A 20,042-nucleotide genomic window follows, 5' to 3' on the forward strand; every position below is an offset into this window, starting at 1 on the left:
ATGAGGAATACATATAGATATAGTAAATCATTTCAAAGTGCACCAAGACAATATTCATGTTGCACCTTAAATAATAAAAAGTTTGTATCAAACTTACTAATATTTTTTATGAAAAAATCTTTAAGTCCCTAAAATTTTGCAAAGATTATAACAGTTATTTTTCTGAAAATTGAATTATGTAGAATTTTCTTCTCATCTTGTCAACATATTAAAGTTAGGTTAATAAAAGGTACTTGGGCAATAATCCTGCTTTTGACCTTTCCTTTACTGAAACTTTGATTATTTTTATTCTTTGAAATAATTAAAACCAATTGGAAAGTTTTTTTTAAATTTCAAATTAGAAATTGAAAAAAAAATTAAGTTATTCAAAACAAAGAAGTACATTTTTAGGAGAGAAATGTTCCAGAATCTCTATTTTATGATAACCCTTTTCAAAAAGTGGGAGACTTGTACACAAAAAAAATTATGAATATAAAAATACAAAAGCCTGCACCATTTCCTTGACAGTTTTGATTGATTCTTTTCCTTAGTTTCCCCACTTGATTACTGTTACATAATAATCTCCAATTTTTCTTTCAGGGCAGTAATTAAAAAGGCTTATATTTATTTTTGTTTTGGAAAAGCAGTTTTGTTTTGGGAAAAGTGGTCATAAACAAAGTTCTAGACATTAAATTCTTTGAAAGTAACATTTATCCACCTGCAACTACATAAAACAAATAAGTTTTTGTTCTAGTTCCAAATAAATTAAAGTTCCGTTATTCTAGAAAAGTCATTTTTCTTAAATAAATTTTTTGTTTTTGTTTCTTTTGCTTATGATGATACCTTGTCTGTTCTTATAACAAAATACTGATAGTTCTTATACAAAAACTTATATACAAAATTCAACCATCCAAATTGCCAGCATTTCAATCTTTTTTCAATTCAGAGAGATACTTTGAGCTCATTAACTTCCCAAAAGTTGTTTCGATTCTCTCTTATACATAAATATATTTGCTCAGACAAGAGAAATACATGTATGTTAAAAGCTATGAATAAGAAGGTAGATAAATAAACAAAGCATAAACTAATTTTGTACAGATAGAATGTTTATTGTAATGTTGCTTGAAAGTGAGAGTTACTTAGAAATTAATCTTAAAAGCAGACAGATCCTTCATATACTTGAATGGTGAAAGAAGCCAATAGTTGTACTCTTATCACCCTGAGATATGCAAATGTTCTTTCAATATTTACTATTGAAAAATTTTAAAAACAAATTTTTTATGTACTATTTCCTTTAATCAACATGCACAGTAAAATAACAATAATTAATACTAATTCAAACTAGATAAGACGAAAAAAATTTATTGTGGATATTTGCCTGAAATTTAAACATTAACAGCTTATTGAGGGAAAGCATTACAAAACATGATGGGCCAATCCAGTTCAAAGTTATTTTTTGTACTATTCGCTTCCTGATTATATTTTAAATTTTTAATGCTCTAAGAAACCTACACAATTTAAATGTTTATTTAAATTCACATAAAAGGCAAAAATATATTTAATAAACTTAGTGAAGCGTTTCTGAGAACAAAAGCTTGATAATGGGTCCCAAATTTTCCACAGAAAAAAAATCACTTAAAATTGTTTAATTTATATGAAGAATTATATTTACCTCCTAAATTCATCCTTTTCATCCATGGTAGTATTCTATATAGCTACAAAAGAAAGGAAATAAAAGAATAAATTAGCATTATTTTGAATTAAATTATGTTCTTAGTAAGAAATAAATAAGTAACAATTGCTAAAAAATGCAAAAATTGAATGAAAAAAGTTTGAAAAACAGAATATGGAACAAAAAAGTTTTTAAATCAAGTAAAATTAAAATATAGCAAAAAATCGTTCAAGTAACTATAGTACTAAGCAAATTCATGTTTGTGCAACATAATTTTTTATGTTTTGAGCTTAAATGTATAAATAAATTTAACTCTTGAAACTATTCTATTAATTCTGAGCATAATTTATAAAGATATTAAAAAAGAGTATCATACATAAATATCTTCTTTTATTAAATATATGCATAAATAAAAAGTATTTCAGAAATTTAGTCATTAAAATATTTTTACCTAAAAAAAATAAATAAATTTTCAAAAATTCCACAATAAACTTCACCCATGTATTTTATTTTTTTTTTAAATTGTTAATTATACTATTTATTTATTAAGCTTTGCTTACACATAACTTTTATGCATTTCTTTTTTGGATCCATTCATTAAGGCATCAAAGTACCACTGTTTTTATATACACAGTAAATTTATATATATATATAGTGGCTAGAAGCACTCTCTCAGTCTAGTCTGGCAAGTTTTGAGAACGAGTACTTATTTTTGTGGGCCTGAAACATGTTGACTTTTATTACCATCTTCAAATTTCTTTGAAACAAATGAAGTTTTATATGATTAAGAACTTTAAGTTTACCCCCTAGTGTGAATATTTTTTTTTTCTTAGAGCCACTACCTACTGGATACCAAAACTTGTCAACCATGTTTGTGCAAGATTGTATATGAAAATCTTCTCTGCATTTTTGCATTGGAAAATCTTTTTTCCTCCCCCAAATGAAATATTTGATAAAAAAAATTACTTAACTCTCTAAAGTGCTTAGATAAGTTAAACATGATTTTTTGCAAGAAAATTTCTACAGTTTGAATAATAAATGCATCTCTGGAGTCTGTTGTTATCTGTTGTTAAAATATAGGAAAACTTAGTATTCATTTTTGAAATTAGAGTTCAGACAAGTTAAAATTAGTCTTAACATATTCCTGTAGAGGTTATTCAAAAAAGTTACTCACAAAGCGTTTGACATCTTATTTTAATCAGCAAAAAAAAAAATTCTTTAAAGAAGCCAAAATTTCAGAATATTTCGCACAGACAGCTGTTATCAATCACTTTAAATTTGAATTTCTAAATATATTTAGTTGAGTCAAGACTAAAGCTGGTCAATATATTGCAAAATAATCATTATTTTTAAATATTGTGATAACAATGTTTTAAGATGTAATCATGTGAACACTAATAATCATGTATACTCTATCCTTAATATCATAATGTCTTGAGAATAATCAATAACATTATTCATAGAATATTAATATTCTGGTTACTATCAACAGCTTTAAATATCTAGTACGAAAATATTGAGAGTATTATTAAAAAGGATACATATCAAATATATTATCTCGAATGTTGATAACCTTCATTGGGTAATAAAACTATTAGCCAATGTAAAATTAATGTTAACCAGTTAACCTTGAAATACATAAGATACCACTTTTACAAAATATGCAGTGGCGTGAATAGCCCCCCACACGGCATGAGGGGCACATGAGGTTTAAGGCCGCACAATTAAGAAATAATACACTAGATGACGGGTGCACAACCTGTGGCCCATAGTAGCACCTAAACCCGCAACCAAAAAAAAAATTCTCAGAAATTTTGAATTGCACATTTAAGTTTTTGAAAAACAATGTAGTCTTTTAATCGCTTTCTTCGGAGGTTATCACTACGAATTACCTAAGTTTTAAGAATCCCTAGAATTTTGACATCTCGTCAATCTCAAATGTCTCTTCATAGCGTTCTTGTCTCATATTATAATATTTAAAATATTGTGTTAAATCTCCTTTATAAGTTTTGCACATTTATAAGTTTTGCAGGGGGGTGCACCAAAGTCTATATATGCCCTTGAAAATTAGGTTTGAAATATCTCCCAACATTTATCAAAACACTAATTATTAAGGACACTAAATTCTAATTCTACAACAGTAGATGTGAAGATTTTAAAAGCTTTTTTCAACACATAGGAAATATAAATAAAGTAGAATTCCTATATTTTAACATTAGGGAACAACAGACTTCAAACTCAAACATAGGGTAGAATCATCTGGCTTGACACAATAATCCTATCCAAGTAATGTACATATATGTATATTCTATACATATATTAACAAATAAATAATTTGCCAATTATATTTATGAACCTGAAATAAGAAAACAATTCATGAGAAAATAAAATATATATACACTTAGTGCTTATATCTAACAAATAACAATACAATTAAATTTTGACTCATTTTTTTTAGAAATTATATTTAACAACAAAATGGTGTAAAAAAATATTGATATTCCATGTTATTTTCCATTAAAATTTACTTTTCAAAAATTAGTGATAAATTATTGCTAGTTAATTATAATATACAACTGTCTAAATAGCACATAACATACACTAGTATTATTTTACAATGCCTTTTTCTCTCTTCAACACTTAGTCTTCAACACTTACATACTTTGTTGATTTAACTTACTAACTTTAATTTACTACACACTAGTTAATTACTAAGTTTAATTTTATTTTATTAATTTACCTAATTTGTAATACTGAATGTCTTTGAAAAGTAAAAATTATAAAAATTTGATTTTAGTTACATAAAAGATATTTCACTTCAGTAAAAAAAAGTCTGGTGTTTTTAAGAAGAGAGGCCTGATTTTTTTCATTTGAACTTTGATCAAATATAACTTCCATTAAAACAAAATTACATTTAAGAATAAAAAAAGTATATTCACATAAATTGCTGATTTATTTAAATTTATAACAATCTTTTTTCAATGTGTAGTTTTTTCCCCTTTTGTACACTAAAGATTATTTTTCTTAATTTAAATAAAAAAATTTTAACAATAGATTAGCAATACACAAACGTAACATTTATAATATTTAAAAGGGGAAAGAAAGAAAAGATTAATCTAATAAATATGTTTTTTATATTAACACATAAAAAAAAATATTTAGGATTTCGGAAAAAAAAATTACATTTTCTTCTATTTCCGCATTTTCTATGTCATACCGTAAAAAAAAAAAAATTTTAAAAAAAACGCAATTTTGAAAACTACGAAATTTGAAACTACAACAGCAACAGGGTTGGCAGGTTTNAAACTTCAGTTTTTGACATTTTCGACGGGTTTTTGACGGTTTAAACCAGTATTATACCCCTGTCATGTCAAAAACCACTTTTTGACGTCAAAAACCCAACCCTGAACAGCAACAAAATTATCGGTGACAAAACCTTGTGGATTTAAGACAAAAGGTTCGGATCCCAGAATCACATCACAGAAAGTTGGTATTTTGTGTGTATGCTAAAACTTTATTATTTTAAACCTTTCAATTAATCAGAATTAAACAAACAGTTCAACAGTTTTCTGTATCAAGCTATTAAATGTAATTGTAAAAAGTTTTAAATATTCAGAAAAAAAATATTAATTTTCTGAGATACTCAAAGAATAATTTTATGTCAAATCTGGTTAGTAAAAAAATTTGTAATTTTTTTTTCAATTAAAAAAATTACATTTAAATTTTAAAAAAATTTCAAGAAATTTTTTTTTATCAAAAAAGTAATCAAATTTATTAAAAATTTACTTTATTCTTTTAAATTTCTAAAGAAAAGGGAAAAAATACTAATATATCAACAGTTAANTTTTTTTTTCAATTAAAAAAATTACATTTAAATTTTAAAAAAATTTCAAGAAATTTTTTTCATCAAAAAAGGATGCAAATTTACTTTATTCTTTTAAATTTCTAAAGAAAAGGGAAAAAATACTAATATATCAACAGTTAAACAGTGAAATGTCCTATTGGTAAAAACATAAAAAGATGCAGAAGAAGGACCTCTTATAATTTTTCATTAATTATTATATTTCATTTATTTTCTAGAATTTTTATAAATATTTAAAGGATCTATGTTAATAAAATCTCTATTCATACGTTTATAAAAATCAAAGTCAATCAATTCATAATAAGAAAGAAAAAAGCATAATCAATATAAATAAATATACAATCGTATAAAAGATCTTACACTGATCATTCTTACCACTTCACAAAACATGAGCTTCATTGGATTCTGAAATTCTTTTTAAACAAAAAAGATAAAAACCTGCAAAACAAACATATATGAGTACTATGCAACTGTTGGATACTATTTTTTATACTTACATGCTGGAAAAAAAATTTCTTTATATATCTCAACTAAAGGTAAGTATGAAATGTTTTTGTTTAAGAATAATGCAAAAGAACAGCTAGTTCATATTGTAATAAGCAGATTGCTATTATGAACATAGCAAATTTGAACCAAATTCAGAAAATAAAATTAATTCTTTAAATTTTAATCAAACAAAATTGAGTAATTAATACCTTAGTGAGCAAAAAATTACATTAACATGGCATGAGATAAAACAGGTTGCCAAACTTTAGATGGGACAAAAAAAATTGCTAGATTATGTAAACCATTTAAAAAAGACAGTACATTTTGAAAAAAAAAAAAAAAGCTGGCTTATATATAAATCAAATTTTAAAAAAAAATTTAAAATGTAAGAGACAATATGTAACAATGTCAGACATTAATTACAATTATGTCAGTGAATGTTTAGAATGATGTGGAATAATGATTATGCACTCAACACTTGAATTGCTACTAAAACTTTGCATTTTTAAGCACTAAAGAAACTTGCAACTTATTGCTCATAACAATTTTGCATATTAAGTCCTATTTTAAGAAATTATTACAGGGTGCATAGCCAAATTTTTCATCAAAAAATAAGCACCTTTTAAGAACTTTTTAAGCACTCAAAAATATTTTTAATCACTGTCTTAAAAAAATCATAACTAGGATCTGTGCAGTAACAAAAATTATTTTTCTCTGTCCTTTTAAAATTCTTAATTTTTAAACATAAAATCAATAAAATTCAAAGACATTTCCAAAAACTTTACATAATCATGATAAAATAACTAGTTTCTGATAAATATTGCAGAGAAAATTATAAAAATCATTAATTTTTTGTAATTTAGAATGACAATGGCAAAGAAAAAATCTCTTCTTAAAAGATAAAAAATTAAGCGCTTAAAAAATAAGCACACCAAATAAAAAAGCACCTTTAAGGGCTTTTAAAAAACGTAAATCAAAAATAAGCACCTTTAAGCACTTTTTAAAAACGCTATGCACCCTGTATTAATATTTTGCATCTTAAAAACATAAAAATATGTTTTAGCTCTTAGTGCCTTTCCTTTATGCTTATAACTTGTTATTATTTCATTTCAACATCCAATCCACAAATTTAAGTGAATTTCATAAGAAAATTTACACATTTTTACAATGTTTCTAACTAAACAGTCATCAAAAAAATAAATTTAAATACACATATGTTAAATCCAGGGTTGAGATATTTCTTCAAGAAGAAACTTATTTCTTCCATAACACTGGAAGAAAGTATAGAAAAAATAGAAGGAACTGGAAGAAATTGGACAAAATGGGGGGAACTAAAAATGAGGAGACCAAAACAACTGGATACGAATAAATATAATAAGAATATTCTAAAATTTAATATATCAGAAGTTAAAAAAAAATTTACACTTATTTTTAAAAAAATAACTATTCATATTATTTATAGTAGCTTTGTGAAAAATCTTAAAATTTATGTAGTCAATTATAACAATAATTTGTTATTTATTTGAATTTAAGTTATTTTTATTTTCTTAAAAATTTTTTACACTACAGGCACCTACACATAAATTTTTTACACTATAGGCACACCTATAAATCAGGGTTGGATTTTTGCCGTCAAAAACTGGTTTTTGACATGNGACAGAGGGGTTTTTGACATGACTGTAAAAACCATGGTATAAACCGGTAAAAACCGTCATGTGTCAAAAACTTGCCAACCCAGCTATAAATTAAATAAATTTTTATACTATTCTTAGTTTACTGAATACTATCTTGTTTTAATATAGAAATATTTAAAAAATAAGAAAAAAACACTCGGTAAAATATTAATTAAAAAAGTTTAATGGAATAAAATTTCTTACTTTTTTTAGCAGGAAAATTTTTTATCACAATTTTTGCTGTTCTTTTTTTCTTTCTTTCTTTTTTGAATATAAATACATTTTTTAGTAATTTTAGATAATTTTGTTTATAATAACTGGCATAATAAAATAAATTTTGTTACAAAAAGTAGATATTATTTAATATGTAGTAAAATAATATGAGCTAATTTTTTACTATAAAGTTATAACATTTATAAAACCTAAGCAAAATACTTTATAAAGCCAACAAAATGTGAATGGAAAAAAAAATACCTAAGCTCCTACTTTCCTATAACATGTAATGCCATTGAATTTAATTTTTTAAAAGAAATACCTTACATAGCAAATCTTTAAGCTGTATACAATTCTTCACGAAGTTGCATATAATTCATTAGTTACAAGTGAAAATACAGAAATTTATGAAAAAATTCTTGAATGGAGATTAATATTTAAGATAATTATTATTTAAGTTATAATTTATTAGTTATTTTATCATTAGGTATGTAGAAATAAAATCTGTATTAATATTTATTTACAAATACCTTTAGCACATGATTATCATAATTAGAATATTATGTTATTTATAGTTATGATTCATAAATTTTATTCAAAAAACTTGATTATGAAGATATAAACATTTGAAGTAAAAACAGAGGTTTCAATTTCTTCAGAAATTTATTAAATTTTTTTCTCTCCAATAGTTTTTTCATTTGTCACTAATTTAAAGCTGATATGTTAAATAGCTTTGATAATAATAATATTATTTAAATTTGATACCAATCAAACTGTTTTAAATTGCTTTATTATTTAGTATTCTATTTTTTAAAAAAAGTTTCTTTTATTTCATTTACTTTGATTAGAAGAAAACTATTTCTAAGACATTTTTTTTTTTCACTATGGAAGAAACTTGCCATCACTGGTTATGGTCTCTGGTAAAAATATAAGCAATTTAATACTGATGTGTAATTTTAAACTCTCAAATACTTTTAAATAAACATTATAACAATGACAAATCTATAGGTACACTATCAAGATATATAAAATACCACACATAATATATTAAGTATAACTTTACAACTATTTGGAGTTTAAAACAAGGATTTAGTACGTAACATAAAATATTAAGAGCTTAACAAGTACATAATTCATATTTGTTTAATTTTAAACTATAAAAAGCATATAATATAATTATGATTTCTAACAGAGTTATAAGTAATACAAATAAATTCTGTTAGAAAGCATAAAACTGAAACACCTAAAGTTTAGAATTCACTATTGTCATTATTCATCTCTGTTTTTTATTTATTTATTTTTAATGAGCATGAGCATGCTATGAAAAATACTTAAAAGTATTTGATATAGTTTAAAAGTAAATAATATTATGTGAATTTAAAATATTTATAACCAGACAAATAACAAGTCCTACACTAAACTATATTCTCAGTTTCAGTTAGGTTAACACAATAACTAAGATCATAATGTTTACCATATTATAATTTTAAAATGAAATTCTTTTCACTTATTTGCAATTTATTTCTTATGAAATTATTTGTAATCAAAACCAGAATTATTGTGAAGATTTTTGTGTTGTGATTCACACCAAAACGATCAAGGCTATGCAACTTCAGGACTATGCAACTTAGGACAGTGGCCGGTGAGAAATAAAATAAATAAAAAAAACACCAACTTAAAAGGTATCTATAACTATAGCCGTCGTTGAACAGCCGACCAAATTTTATAGGTTTACGACTACTAATGTTCAACTCTGTAGCCTTGTTATTTTGAACCCAATCCAGAAGACAAGGGAACTCCTGGATCGAGTATATTGGGAGAAATTTGCTTTCATGGAGGACTTTTTGATGGAGCTAACCCACTTTTTGAGTTACATGGAGAGGAAGACCACGAGAACCTCCCACGGTTAGCCTGATGGCAAGGGGACTCTAAACTCATGATCCGTCTACCACTGAGGATATTTCACATCAGCATTGTGGTCGGTGCAAGCTGGATGCGGAATTTGTGTCGAGCCATCGCGGCTCAACTAAAAAGGTATAACTCGTTGCCTTACACAGGCAAACTTTTACATGTCTTTTTATTTTTAAATAATAATAAATTCATGTTTAATATCTATTTGGCGCCTTAGCGATGGTATTGGCACAACAGACCAAGATACAGAAATATCCCCAACTTATTAATTCCAGACATAATAGTACCTTCATATTTAAATCAGTACAATGCAATCAATAAAATAAATAAATAAATAAAACAATTCTCAATTCTAATGCAGGCAAAGAGAAATAATTTTAGTTTGAAATTCCAAATAACTTTAGTGATTGTTAATAATTGTATTACACTTAATTAAAATTGAAAAAATAATTTAGAATAGAATTCACATTTGCCTTTATTCATCAAAAAATTAAAAAAAAAAAAATTTCATAAAGTGCAAAACTATATGTAGTAACAATAAGCAAAACTATATATAGTATGATAATGATTTTAAAATATATATGCATATATTTCAGTTAATTTAAAAATTACATAAAAAAAATTTCTGAGTTTTTAATATTTAGTAGAAAACATATAATTATTCCGCATCTTTTCAGTTTTAATTAGGTATAATATAATCATTAAGATTTTCAGGTCCACCATATTATAATTTCAAACTGAAATTTCTTGAATTTGCTCGCTATTAATATTTATTTTTTTCAGTTAAAAGCACTTGGCATAATTACGATTTCTAGATTTAATTGTCAGTCATATTTATTTAGGTAAATAGCAATCAATAACAAAATACTAATGCAAGCAACAAAAAATTTCAGTTTAAAATTATAATAAAATTAATTTAACGTTAGTAAACTTAATTTAACCTAAGACATCTTTGAAATAAAAGCAATAGTACACTAAAAATAGTCGTAAATTAAATCTATTTATATTTGTTTACTTAACTTTGAAATCCAAAGATCCACTCTTGTTTATCAATTGCATTCATGCATTGTGTATACATAAAGTTAGGGAAGTTATAAAAAATTTTCCAATTTTCATTATTATTAAATTAATATTAAAGAAATAATTTATCATAATAAAATGTTAAAACTTAGTTACATTTATCTCAGTCAAAATTATAACATTAAAAATCAAACTTAAAAAATTATAACTTATAATTAAAAATCATAAAACGAAAAAGATAAATTTAGAATTCTACCTTTAAATCTCATTTAAAAATAATTCACTTAGTTAAATCCGTGTATTCAAAATAAAACAATAAAATCTGCTGACAGCGGTAGGAAAAAAGTACATTTTAAGCTCATCCCATTTAAAATCTCACAGTAATATAAATAATCTTTATTATCACACAAGGAAAAAGTGATTTTTTTTTAAAGAATCTTTTTACCTGTATCAGGTACTTCATTCCCGCATGTCACGTCGTCTGCATGAGTGTTAAAATTTTCATGCTTAAAATAAACATAACTCAAAAATTTCAAATGAAAAGCCACGACACGAATATAAGTTTTTGGATTCAGAAATCAAATTCAGCAACTTCCGCATGAAAGCATAATAATCATAAATTTCGCAATTATTGGTATACCAATTTTTTCCTACAAATTCAGACTAGAACGTGTAGACGTAATGATCATATCAAAACTGAAAAACAAAACGATGGCAGCGCCTCTGCAACAGGTTACTCCTGGATTTTTCTAGAATGTGATTGGTTGATCAAGATAAATGGATCAAGATGCAAAATGACATTTATTCGCTATTAAAATTATATCCGCTGGCTATATCATTAATGAACGAAAGAATTACAAACAAACCAAAGAAAAATTTTATGATACAGTTTTAATTAAAACTAAGTTACTTTATCGCTGAACTGTGTAAATGAATCGTTGAATTTTACCGAAATATTAGAGAAGTTACGTAATGACGATAATAATATAATCTTTGGAAATACACGCTACGCATTTTATTATTTAAAAGATTAATTTTTAATTTCTTTATCATTTGTTCTTTTATACATTCGGTAGTCTATTTTCAAGAATTATAATACTGAGAAGAAATATAATTATTTAACAATTATATTCTTACACACTAGATGGCAGCATCACAATAATTAAAAATTCGTCTTTTTTTTTTTAAATTTCTCAATTTGACTATTCAATTGTAACTATCATTATCTATTTATATTATCGATGGAAAACGTTATAAAAATTAAATCTAAGCATTTATTTTTAAATAAGTAAGAAATTTTTGTTAAAGTTATTCCCTCTTGTAATAGCTAATTTTTGGTGTTTTGTGTTTTTAGGTAAACATTCAGGAACAGCTATCAAAAAGAAGCTGGTGATTTTGATTTATTGAGAAGATTATGAAAATAGATTAAGCCCATTTCGATGACCTAATATTTGGTAGTGATGCAAAATGTATTTTTATAAAAAATGTGGTAGAGTATTTATGCCCAGATATATTTATTATTTTCTAGTGTTCATTCTATTCTTCCCATGCTAAATAATAGCTAAATGCCATGAACTGTTCTTTTTTATCTAATATTTTCATGAAACAAATCATCAGTCAATAATTGATCTTTATTTATTAATTGTTACATTTAACATTATGTCTATGAAATAGGGTTCTATCCATCATTGCTAAAATACGTAGACACAAAATACGTAGACACAAAATACGCAGACACAAAATACGTAGCGCAAGTTTATAATTTGATTTCAGCAAAAGTTTATAAAACAATTCTCACTAAAATAGAAAAATTACCGACAGCGCGTTTTAGAATAATGTATTTTCCATACTGTAACATATATTTTTATCCATCTTTGTTGAACGTTCATCAACTCAAAACTTTAAGAACAAAAACTTCTTACAAAAGTATCATTGATAATCACAGTTGAATACTTCTTCTCTCTATTTTTGAAAAAAAAATTAAAAAATCGTAACCAACGTTGCCACCACCGCTGTTTTGACTGTAAAATTTCACGTTGATTTTGAAATTTGTTAAATTTGTAGGAAAAATTACAAAGTAGACCGATCTGAAATGGATCTGCAAAGTTGAAATTTGACATGCTGAAGGCTCCATTCTTATCTTTAAATTTAATTAGTGTTTTTTCGAAATTCCGATTTACCTGAAAGTTATTCCGAATCTTCCTTCACTTTAAATAATGGCTAAGTGTTTTATTGTTGTAGAAATTTTTTTTTATCTTTATCGATATCTTAATTCATAGGCTCGATCTTGAGTTTATGTCAAAAATAATTAAGAGAGAAATATGTAAATCTTAATATTTATATTAAATTTTTTAAAAATATAAAAAACATAACTCAAGAGACTAAAACTAAGGCTAAATTTAATACATTTTCACGCAATGTCGATTAATTTTTAAATTAACGCAATCATTCATTTCATTATGATTAGCAAATTGACGAAATGCTCTTGCATTATGTTATTATAATTTTATTTTTATTAACAAAATGTTCTTAGTTTTGTTGAAATTATCGACTTTTAAATAATTGAAAATAAACAAGAGAATTTAGTAAATAAATGTGTTCACTGCAAGGACAAGCAAAATGTGTAATTTTAAGTTTCACATAAAACTATTTGCATTAAAATATAAATTAGAAAACATTCAGTAAATATTTGAATAATGTAATTTCCATATTACAAAATATCTTTCATTTATTATTTGTTGGTGCATTAGTTAAATACATTTTATGACATATGCAAAACACGAAGTGCAGAGTAAAATAAATCCCAGAAATTAGAATTATATTTTATAATTCCATTTTTAAATTTTAAATCGTTAAAAAATGTGCTTAAAATTTTTCTAAAACGTTAAAAAATGAATAAAAAGGGGAATAGAATTTAGATAATACAATGAAAGTAAACTTAAAAATAAACTAAATAAACGTAAAATGCATCCTTTATGAAGTAAATTGTAAGTATTCCGAGCGAGGTTGACTTTTAATAGAGTATAGACTAAAAGATAAATATTCTTAAAATGTACTTTAAAATGGATGATTCAATACTAACTCCTTCCGAGAACTTCAATATTAAATGAAGTTGAATCCGAAACATTTGTAAGGTTTCATCGATCTATTCCATAAATAAACATAGAGAAGCAATATTTCTGGGATGAGGAAAACTGAATAAAATATTAGTCTCCGTTCCTTTTTAACGGAACAATTAGATTTTACTTTCAGAAGTATATTCATTATTAATTAAGGGAAAAAATTCCTAATATATAGAAGAAAACTAATCGAAACGGAAATGGAACAAATTTCAGCTTTTCAATGATACATTTATTTAAATAAAAACTACACGTAAAGCTAAAATATTTTACTTATTTCAACAAGTAAATAATAGTTTAATTTTTCAAATCACTTTTGTTTTTTCTCATTCACCACTGGCAAGTCGTGAAAATGGGCTCTTGTTTTTGAGCGCTTGAAACCTGTCGACCGTTATTTCCAATTTGCATACTTTTGAAGCGAATGAAGTCTTTAAATAAGCAATAGTGTAACTGTTAGCGCTGGCTGAAATTGGAATTGTAACATTGCAAAATATCATTATTAACTATCAATTAATATTATTAACTATCGATTCGAAACTATCTTTTATATGGGTCATTATTAAAAATCGAACCGTGGTGGCTCAGGAGATAGAGCGTTCGTCTTCCAATGAGGTGAGCCGGGTTCGAATCCCAGCGATGGCTGGTCGATACGAATTCCGCATCCGGCTTGCACCGACCACAGTGCTGACGTAAAATTTTCTCAGTGGTAGACGGATCATAGAATAGAGTGCCCTTTGCCGTCAGGCTAACCGTGGGAGGTTTTCCTCTCCATGTAACACAAATGCGGGTTGGTTCCATCAAAAAGTCCTCCTTGAATTCAAATTTCTCCCAATTACTTGATCTAGGAGTTCCCTTGTCTTCTGGATTGGGTTCAAAATTACAAGGCTACGGAGTTGAAAATTAGTGGTCGTAAACTCAAAAATTGGATCGACTGTTCAACGACGATTGTGAAATAAAACAAAATATTAAAAATAGATTTAATACCAGAAATAGGGTTAATAAATAAGGGTCAATATTATATGGGTTAACATATCGTTTCGCCAATTTTTTCGTTATCAACTCAAGCTATCACAGTTTAAAGACAGAACAATAAAGGGTGAGAATGGTTTATCAGTTTAGTGGGATTGTTATTCTCTGATTTAAATCAGTCCCCAAAATTCTTTATTCGGCTTGATTTTATGATTTTTACAATGTCTGGTGGCATATCGGTTAAAAATTTCATGATGGTGAAGAATTTTCAGAACGTTAATTTCTTGGACAGAGCCAAAAATTATGCAATTTACTTTTGTTAGACTTAATAAAATAAAATAAAAAATGCGTGCATGTTACATCTTAGACCGGTCTAAAGTTGATGCAACATGTACAGTTAGCACGAAAATATATTTCTCCAAGAATTTTTCTACTCACAGCATGCAAAACGTTTATTTTCGTTATAAAGCTACACATTTTAAAACATTACAATAAAATAATGTTTCTGGTTAACGTGATTTATTTTAACTTATTTAACCTACTTAAAAACTAAGTTTTAAACGCATGACTATTCAAATTCAATCTACCATCACGTTTAGTAAGAAAGAATTCGAAGTGAGTAGTATCCGTATCCAAGCAGTAACAACCAATTGTCCAAGGTGCAAAATATGGTGGTTCAGAGTACAATATCATTACCTTGGGACAATTTTTACAGTTTAAAATTTTAAAAAAATATGAAGTGCATAAAACAGAAATTGTTCATAAAATTATATTAATAGACAGCAGTATAATGTATTTCCATATTTGAAATTATTACTTCCTTTATGAAAAAAAAACCACTCACAATTGGTTCGAGGTACAATACTCTCCTCTACACTTTAGAAAAGACGAAATATCGGAAAAAGGAAAATTGAATAATTTTTTTTTAATAAATCATTCCATTATTCGTATTTTGAAATGATTTATTAAGCGGATTTAAAATAAATAAGAGAATAAATAACATTTAGGGTGGAAAAAAGATTTATTAAAATCATTTATAACTGAAGTTTTGCAATATATTATTACTTAACAATGTGAAGAAAAAGTTCTGATGAATCATCACTTTTAAGTCGGTTACCTAGTATCAATGTCATATGACTCTATCAAAAATTTTTTAATTTTATTGTCTGTCTGCCATTTCTCCCTTTTATTCATTTTTTAAAAATCCAAACGACCAGATGGATTGTTCTCATAATTTGATTTCAACAATTTATCGATGCACTGCTTATCATCTGGATTTAGAGATGATTCAAACAAAAGCATATCCATTTCGCATAGCATATCTCTTAAGTTTTCACCCAAGGGGGCCTCCAAATCTATGCCACAATCACATTCATAATCTGAAGATTTTGCCTGTCTCGTATTAACATTTTCTGTAGATGATTTTAAGATGTCTCCAGGAGCTTGTGGTAGAGTTGTTGATGTACTATTGTCCTTCTTTACGGGTGTTGTGCCTTTTCCATCCATTTTAAATAAACAAACTACAAACAACAACAACAAAATCAGGAATGCCAAGCCGCATATTATCCCAATAGAATAGGGACTTTCCAAATAGCTGAAGTCTTCTGATTGAGTTTTGAGCGTGGCCATAGATATATTAAACGCTTTGAATAATTTAGTTTCATTTGTCAACAGAAACAAATTAGTGTTGTCAACATGTACAGGTATCTGTAATATTTGTAGCCGAGTTGATAATAGTTTGGAGCGATCGTGTTCTTTGGAATCGACCCCCCTCAATGAGTCAGGAACATACTTTGATGTGGATTCTTCTTTCCCTGAATCATCTGTTGCCTCTGTTGAGCTAGACATCCTTTCGGTTTTTGTGCTTGAAGGAAAATTTGTATCTATTTCATGCTCAAATTCTTTTGGCATAATTCTATCATTAATTTTTTGTTCTTTAAATAGAGGAAATTTTGTTCTCTGAAAACCATTTTTCCCTATACCTGGGTGCCAAAGATGGATTCGGTTCTTCTCCATCAGCAGAAAATGAACACGATTCATAGCTGGCGAATTAATAGGTCTGCCAAAATTGAGTTTGTCATTCTCAAATTTTAATCCGTGTCGGTCCAACTGTTTGGCAAATTTCAATTTCGTATTAAAAAGTGGCTTGGTTCCAGTCGATAACATCATAGTATCTCTGAAATTATCATCTGAAGCACTTTTGTGAATTGCCGAGTTTTCTCTACTATTTTCAGTGAAAAGTTTTTCATATTTATTAAAAGACTTTTCTATTTCAGATTTAGTTTCATCTTGAATCGGCGCATTTTGATTTTCCATTGATAAAGGAGTAATTACAACACTATTTGGGGCATACCGGGAGTTTTCGAACACCTGTATTTAAAATGAAGAAAAAAAAACTTATGAAAATCGAAGCAAAAATTTTAATTGTAATTACCGCTTTAAAATGATTTCTTAACGCTCTCTACTAATTTTATTATGTTACGTCTAATTTTCAGACCTTTCGATATCGTTCAAATAATGGTTGAAAATTATCTCCAATATATCCATTTTACAAAGATGTCATATATTTCCTTTGGGAAAGTCAGATTTTAGCACAGATGGAATTTTTAAATGATATAGTCTAAAACGAATAGTCTGATTTAAAATCTAAAAAATATCCATTTTAAAATGGGCAACTTTAATGTTGTTTTTCTTATAATAATAATAAAAAAGCTACATTGAATTGATTTTTTATTTAATTATTTCATTTTTTTATTATTATTATTATCATTTCTTTTTCGTTGCTTTTCCTAAGATCAAGTAGAATAAAATTATTCTAAATCAAATTAAAAAATCGAGATTTTTTTTTAATATTATTGCAATTTAAGCCTGCTTTTACTTAAGCCTTTGAACAGTTACTATCAGAATATGAAAAATTAATTAATAGCAACATAAGAAAAAACGAATTAATAGCAACATTTTAGCATGGAATAATTGGTCTTTTTGCTCGTTGCAGCAGCAGTTAAATATTGTAACAAAGCATATACGAGTGCAAATGTTTAATTAAGTAAGAGAACTGATATACTCTCCCAAAAGTAGGAATAAAATTATGCCCTTAATGTTGTGAATTAGCTAAACCTCATTGAAATTATCACTTTTGACATGCTTCAATCTGAATACCGCAAAACTGAAGGATAATAAAAACATTTTCCTTGTTAACTCTAATAACATGTTCAAGCATACATTAGAATTACTACTATCGAGTTCAGAGATTTTTCTTACATTCATTTTTGCTGGCTAATGTAATAAAGTTTACAATAAATATGTTTATATCATGAAATTGTTTCTAAAATAAACAATCAGATTAATAAATAAATAAATTTCAGAAAACTTCTGTAAAACTTCTTAATATATTATCTTTAATAATTTTTTTGGGCTCAATTATTTCGGTGACTTCAAGCATTTAAGAAAAAATATGAGTAAACGTATAATTATTTGCAGATGTTTTATGGAACAAAACTCAAAAGCACAAGAATTAATCTTTGTGGGGTTACGCCACATCTTTTATACAGCAAATATTTGAACGATCCAAAAACATGTCTAGTAATAATTAATTAACCGAAATGCATGTCAAGTATTTAGTGATGGTTAAAATAAGAGAGATAAAACTAAAGCTGAACATTTTTACTTTTCTCGGTCTTGATTTTGAAGCTCGAATTAGGAAAAACAGTAAAATATACTTTACAACTAGACAGCACATGATTAAGTAATTGTGTTGCTTATATTTAGTTTCCGTAGTTAAGTGGGGAATAAACTCGAAATAAGAATTTTAAAAACATTTCGTCTAAAGATGACTAGTGTTGATAAATATAATGATAACTAAAGCTAAAACAATTATAGAAATTCGTTCTGTAATTACTCTGTTATTTGAATTCTTCCTAATGCGAACCATAAAAAACCTAATTGTATTTTTTTTTGTGAGGGTAAAAAAGTTTTTTTTTTTAATTTTTTTGTTCGTCATGTGTAGTTTATTATTTCTTTTTCCTCTCTTTCAGGGGCACCATATTAGGTGGACCAGCGTTGCTTCCATAATAAGTACAGAGAATGAAAGAACATCCATGCCTTGCCCGGGATTCGAACCCAAAACCTTTCTGACGCAATAACAGTTCCCTGACCCCTACACAAGCCGGTCGGCATGTAGTTTATTATAGAAATACCAAAAGTGACACTTTATATAATTACAAACGGCGAGACTTTTATTTATTTATTTATTTTAAGTTCAATCTGTAGAAGGATACACATTGTTGTTGTTGTTGTTGTAGTTCACTTACGTCGCACTAGAGCTGCACAATGGGCTATTGGTGACGGTCTGGGAAACATCCCTGAGGATGATCCGATCCGATGTCATGCCATCACAATTTTGATCCTCTGGAGAGGGGATGGCACGCCCGAGCACTTTACGGTAGAACAGTTTAACGAGGACCAATACCGCACAACCTCGATCCCTACTCAGACTGATCCAAGTGGTCACCGACCAGCTTACTGACCGCAGTCAGTGATGCTTGACTTCGGTGATCCTCGGAACCGTGTCTTAACGATCAGTTCACTGCGGCACGAAGGATACATGTGCCCCCTTTTTTTAAAGTAACTTACGGATCCCTGAAATTCTCCCTAGAGTTCAGTCTCTTACAGCTTAGTTAATTTACATCTTCAGGCATCGCGTTGTTTTTGTTGTTAAGAAGCTTTTGTGTTTCACGGTTTTTTCGAAAATAAATACATTATCCTGTTTTTCATCCTAATAATCCATGAGCACATGAGGTAAAAACCGAGCAAAGCAATATTGCTGAAGTCAGTAATTGCTCTAGGCTAGACCAACCGGCTGCCGATATGGTGACGAGTAATTAACGATCTACTACGGAGACTAGTAAATACCTTATTCAATTGCATTAAGAATTGAAATTTTTACACCGATTGCAGCTGATTCGCTTGCTTCTAGTTTGGAAAGATATCGATGAGACGAAATTTTCCTGTTGTGCACTTTAAAACAACGAATTATATGTAAATATAAAAACTTACTCTTAACGTGCGCAAGAAAAAAAAAACACCACTTTTATATAAGCACAATTTGGCTGATCTTGTGGATGGGCTGATTCTTGAAA

The 20,042-nt window shown here is 27.1% G+C and overlaps 2 protein-coding genes across 12 annotated transcripts in view; both read right to left on the minus strand.

Moving 5' to 3' along the window:
* Nucleotides 1-20,042, minus strand: part of LOC107440780 (neuronal PAS domain-containing protein 2) — a 110,519-nt gene that overhangs the window by 30,024 nt on the left and 60,453 nt on the right. For 3 of the 11 annotated variants that reach the window (XM_016053820.3, XM_016053812.3, XM_043048166.2), the window contains exons 1-3: nucleotides 11,262-11,519; nucleotides 5,889-5,951; nucleotides 1,652-1,694 (exon numbers count right to left, since the gene is read on the minus strand). In XM_016053820.3, the coding sequence (XP_015909306.1) occupies nucleotides 1,652-1,677 (26 nt within the window). In that variant the 5' untranslated portion in view covers nucleotides 1,678-1,694; nucleotides 5,889-5,951; nucleotides 11,262-11,519. Of the gene's footprint in view, nucleotides 1-1,651; nucleotides 1,695-5,873; nucleotides 5,952-11,261; nucleotides 11,520-20,042 lie in introns of those variants that run through there. The other 8 variants (XM_016053819.3, XM_016053811.3, XM_043048165.2 and 5 more) reach the window with 3 other exon arrangements.
* LOC107440781 (uncharacterized) lies at nucleotides 15,917-18,762 on the minus strand. The gene is made up of 2 exons (XM_016053821.3): nucleotides 18,572-18,762; nucleotides 15,917-17,274 (listed from the first exon to the last, which is right to left on the minus strand). The coding sequence occupies exons 1-2, from the start codon at nucleotides 18,641-18,643 to the stop codon at nucleotides 16,102-16,104; spliced, it is 1,245 nt and encodes a 414-aa protein (XP_015909307.1). The 5' UTR covers nucleotides 18,644-18,762; the 3' UTR covers nucleotides 15,917-16,101.

This window comes from Parasteatoda tepidariorum, chromosome 9 (genome assembly GCF_043381705.1).
Source record: "Parasteatoda tepidariorum isolate YZ-2023 chromosome 9, CAS_Ptep_4.0, whole genome shotgun sequence".
NCBI classification, from domain to species: Eukaryota; Metazoa; Arthropoda; class Arachnida; order Araneae; family Theridiidae; genus Parasteatoda; species Parasteatoda tepidariorum.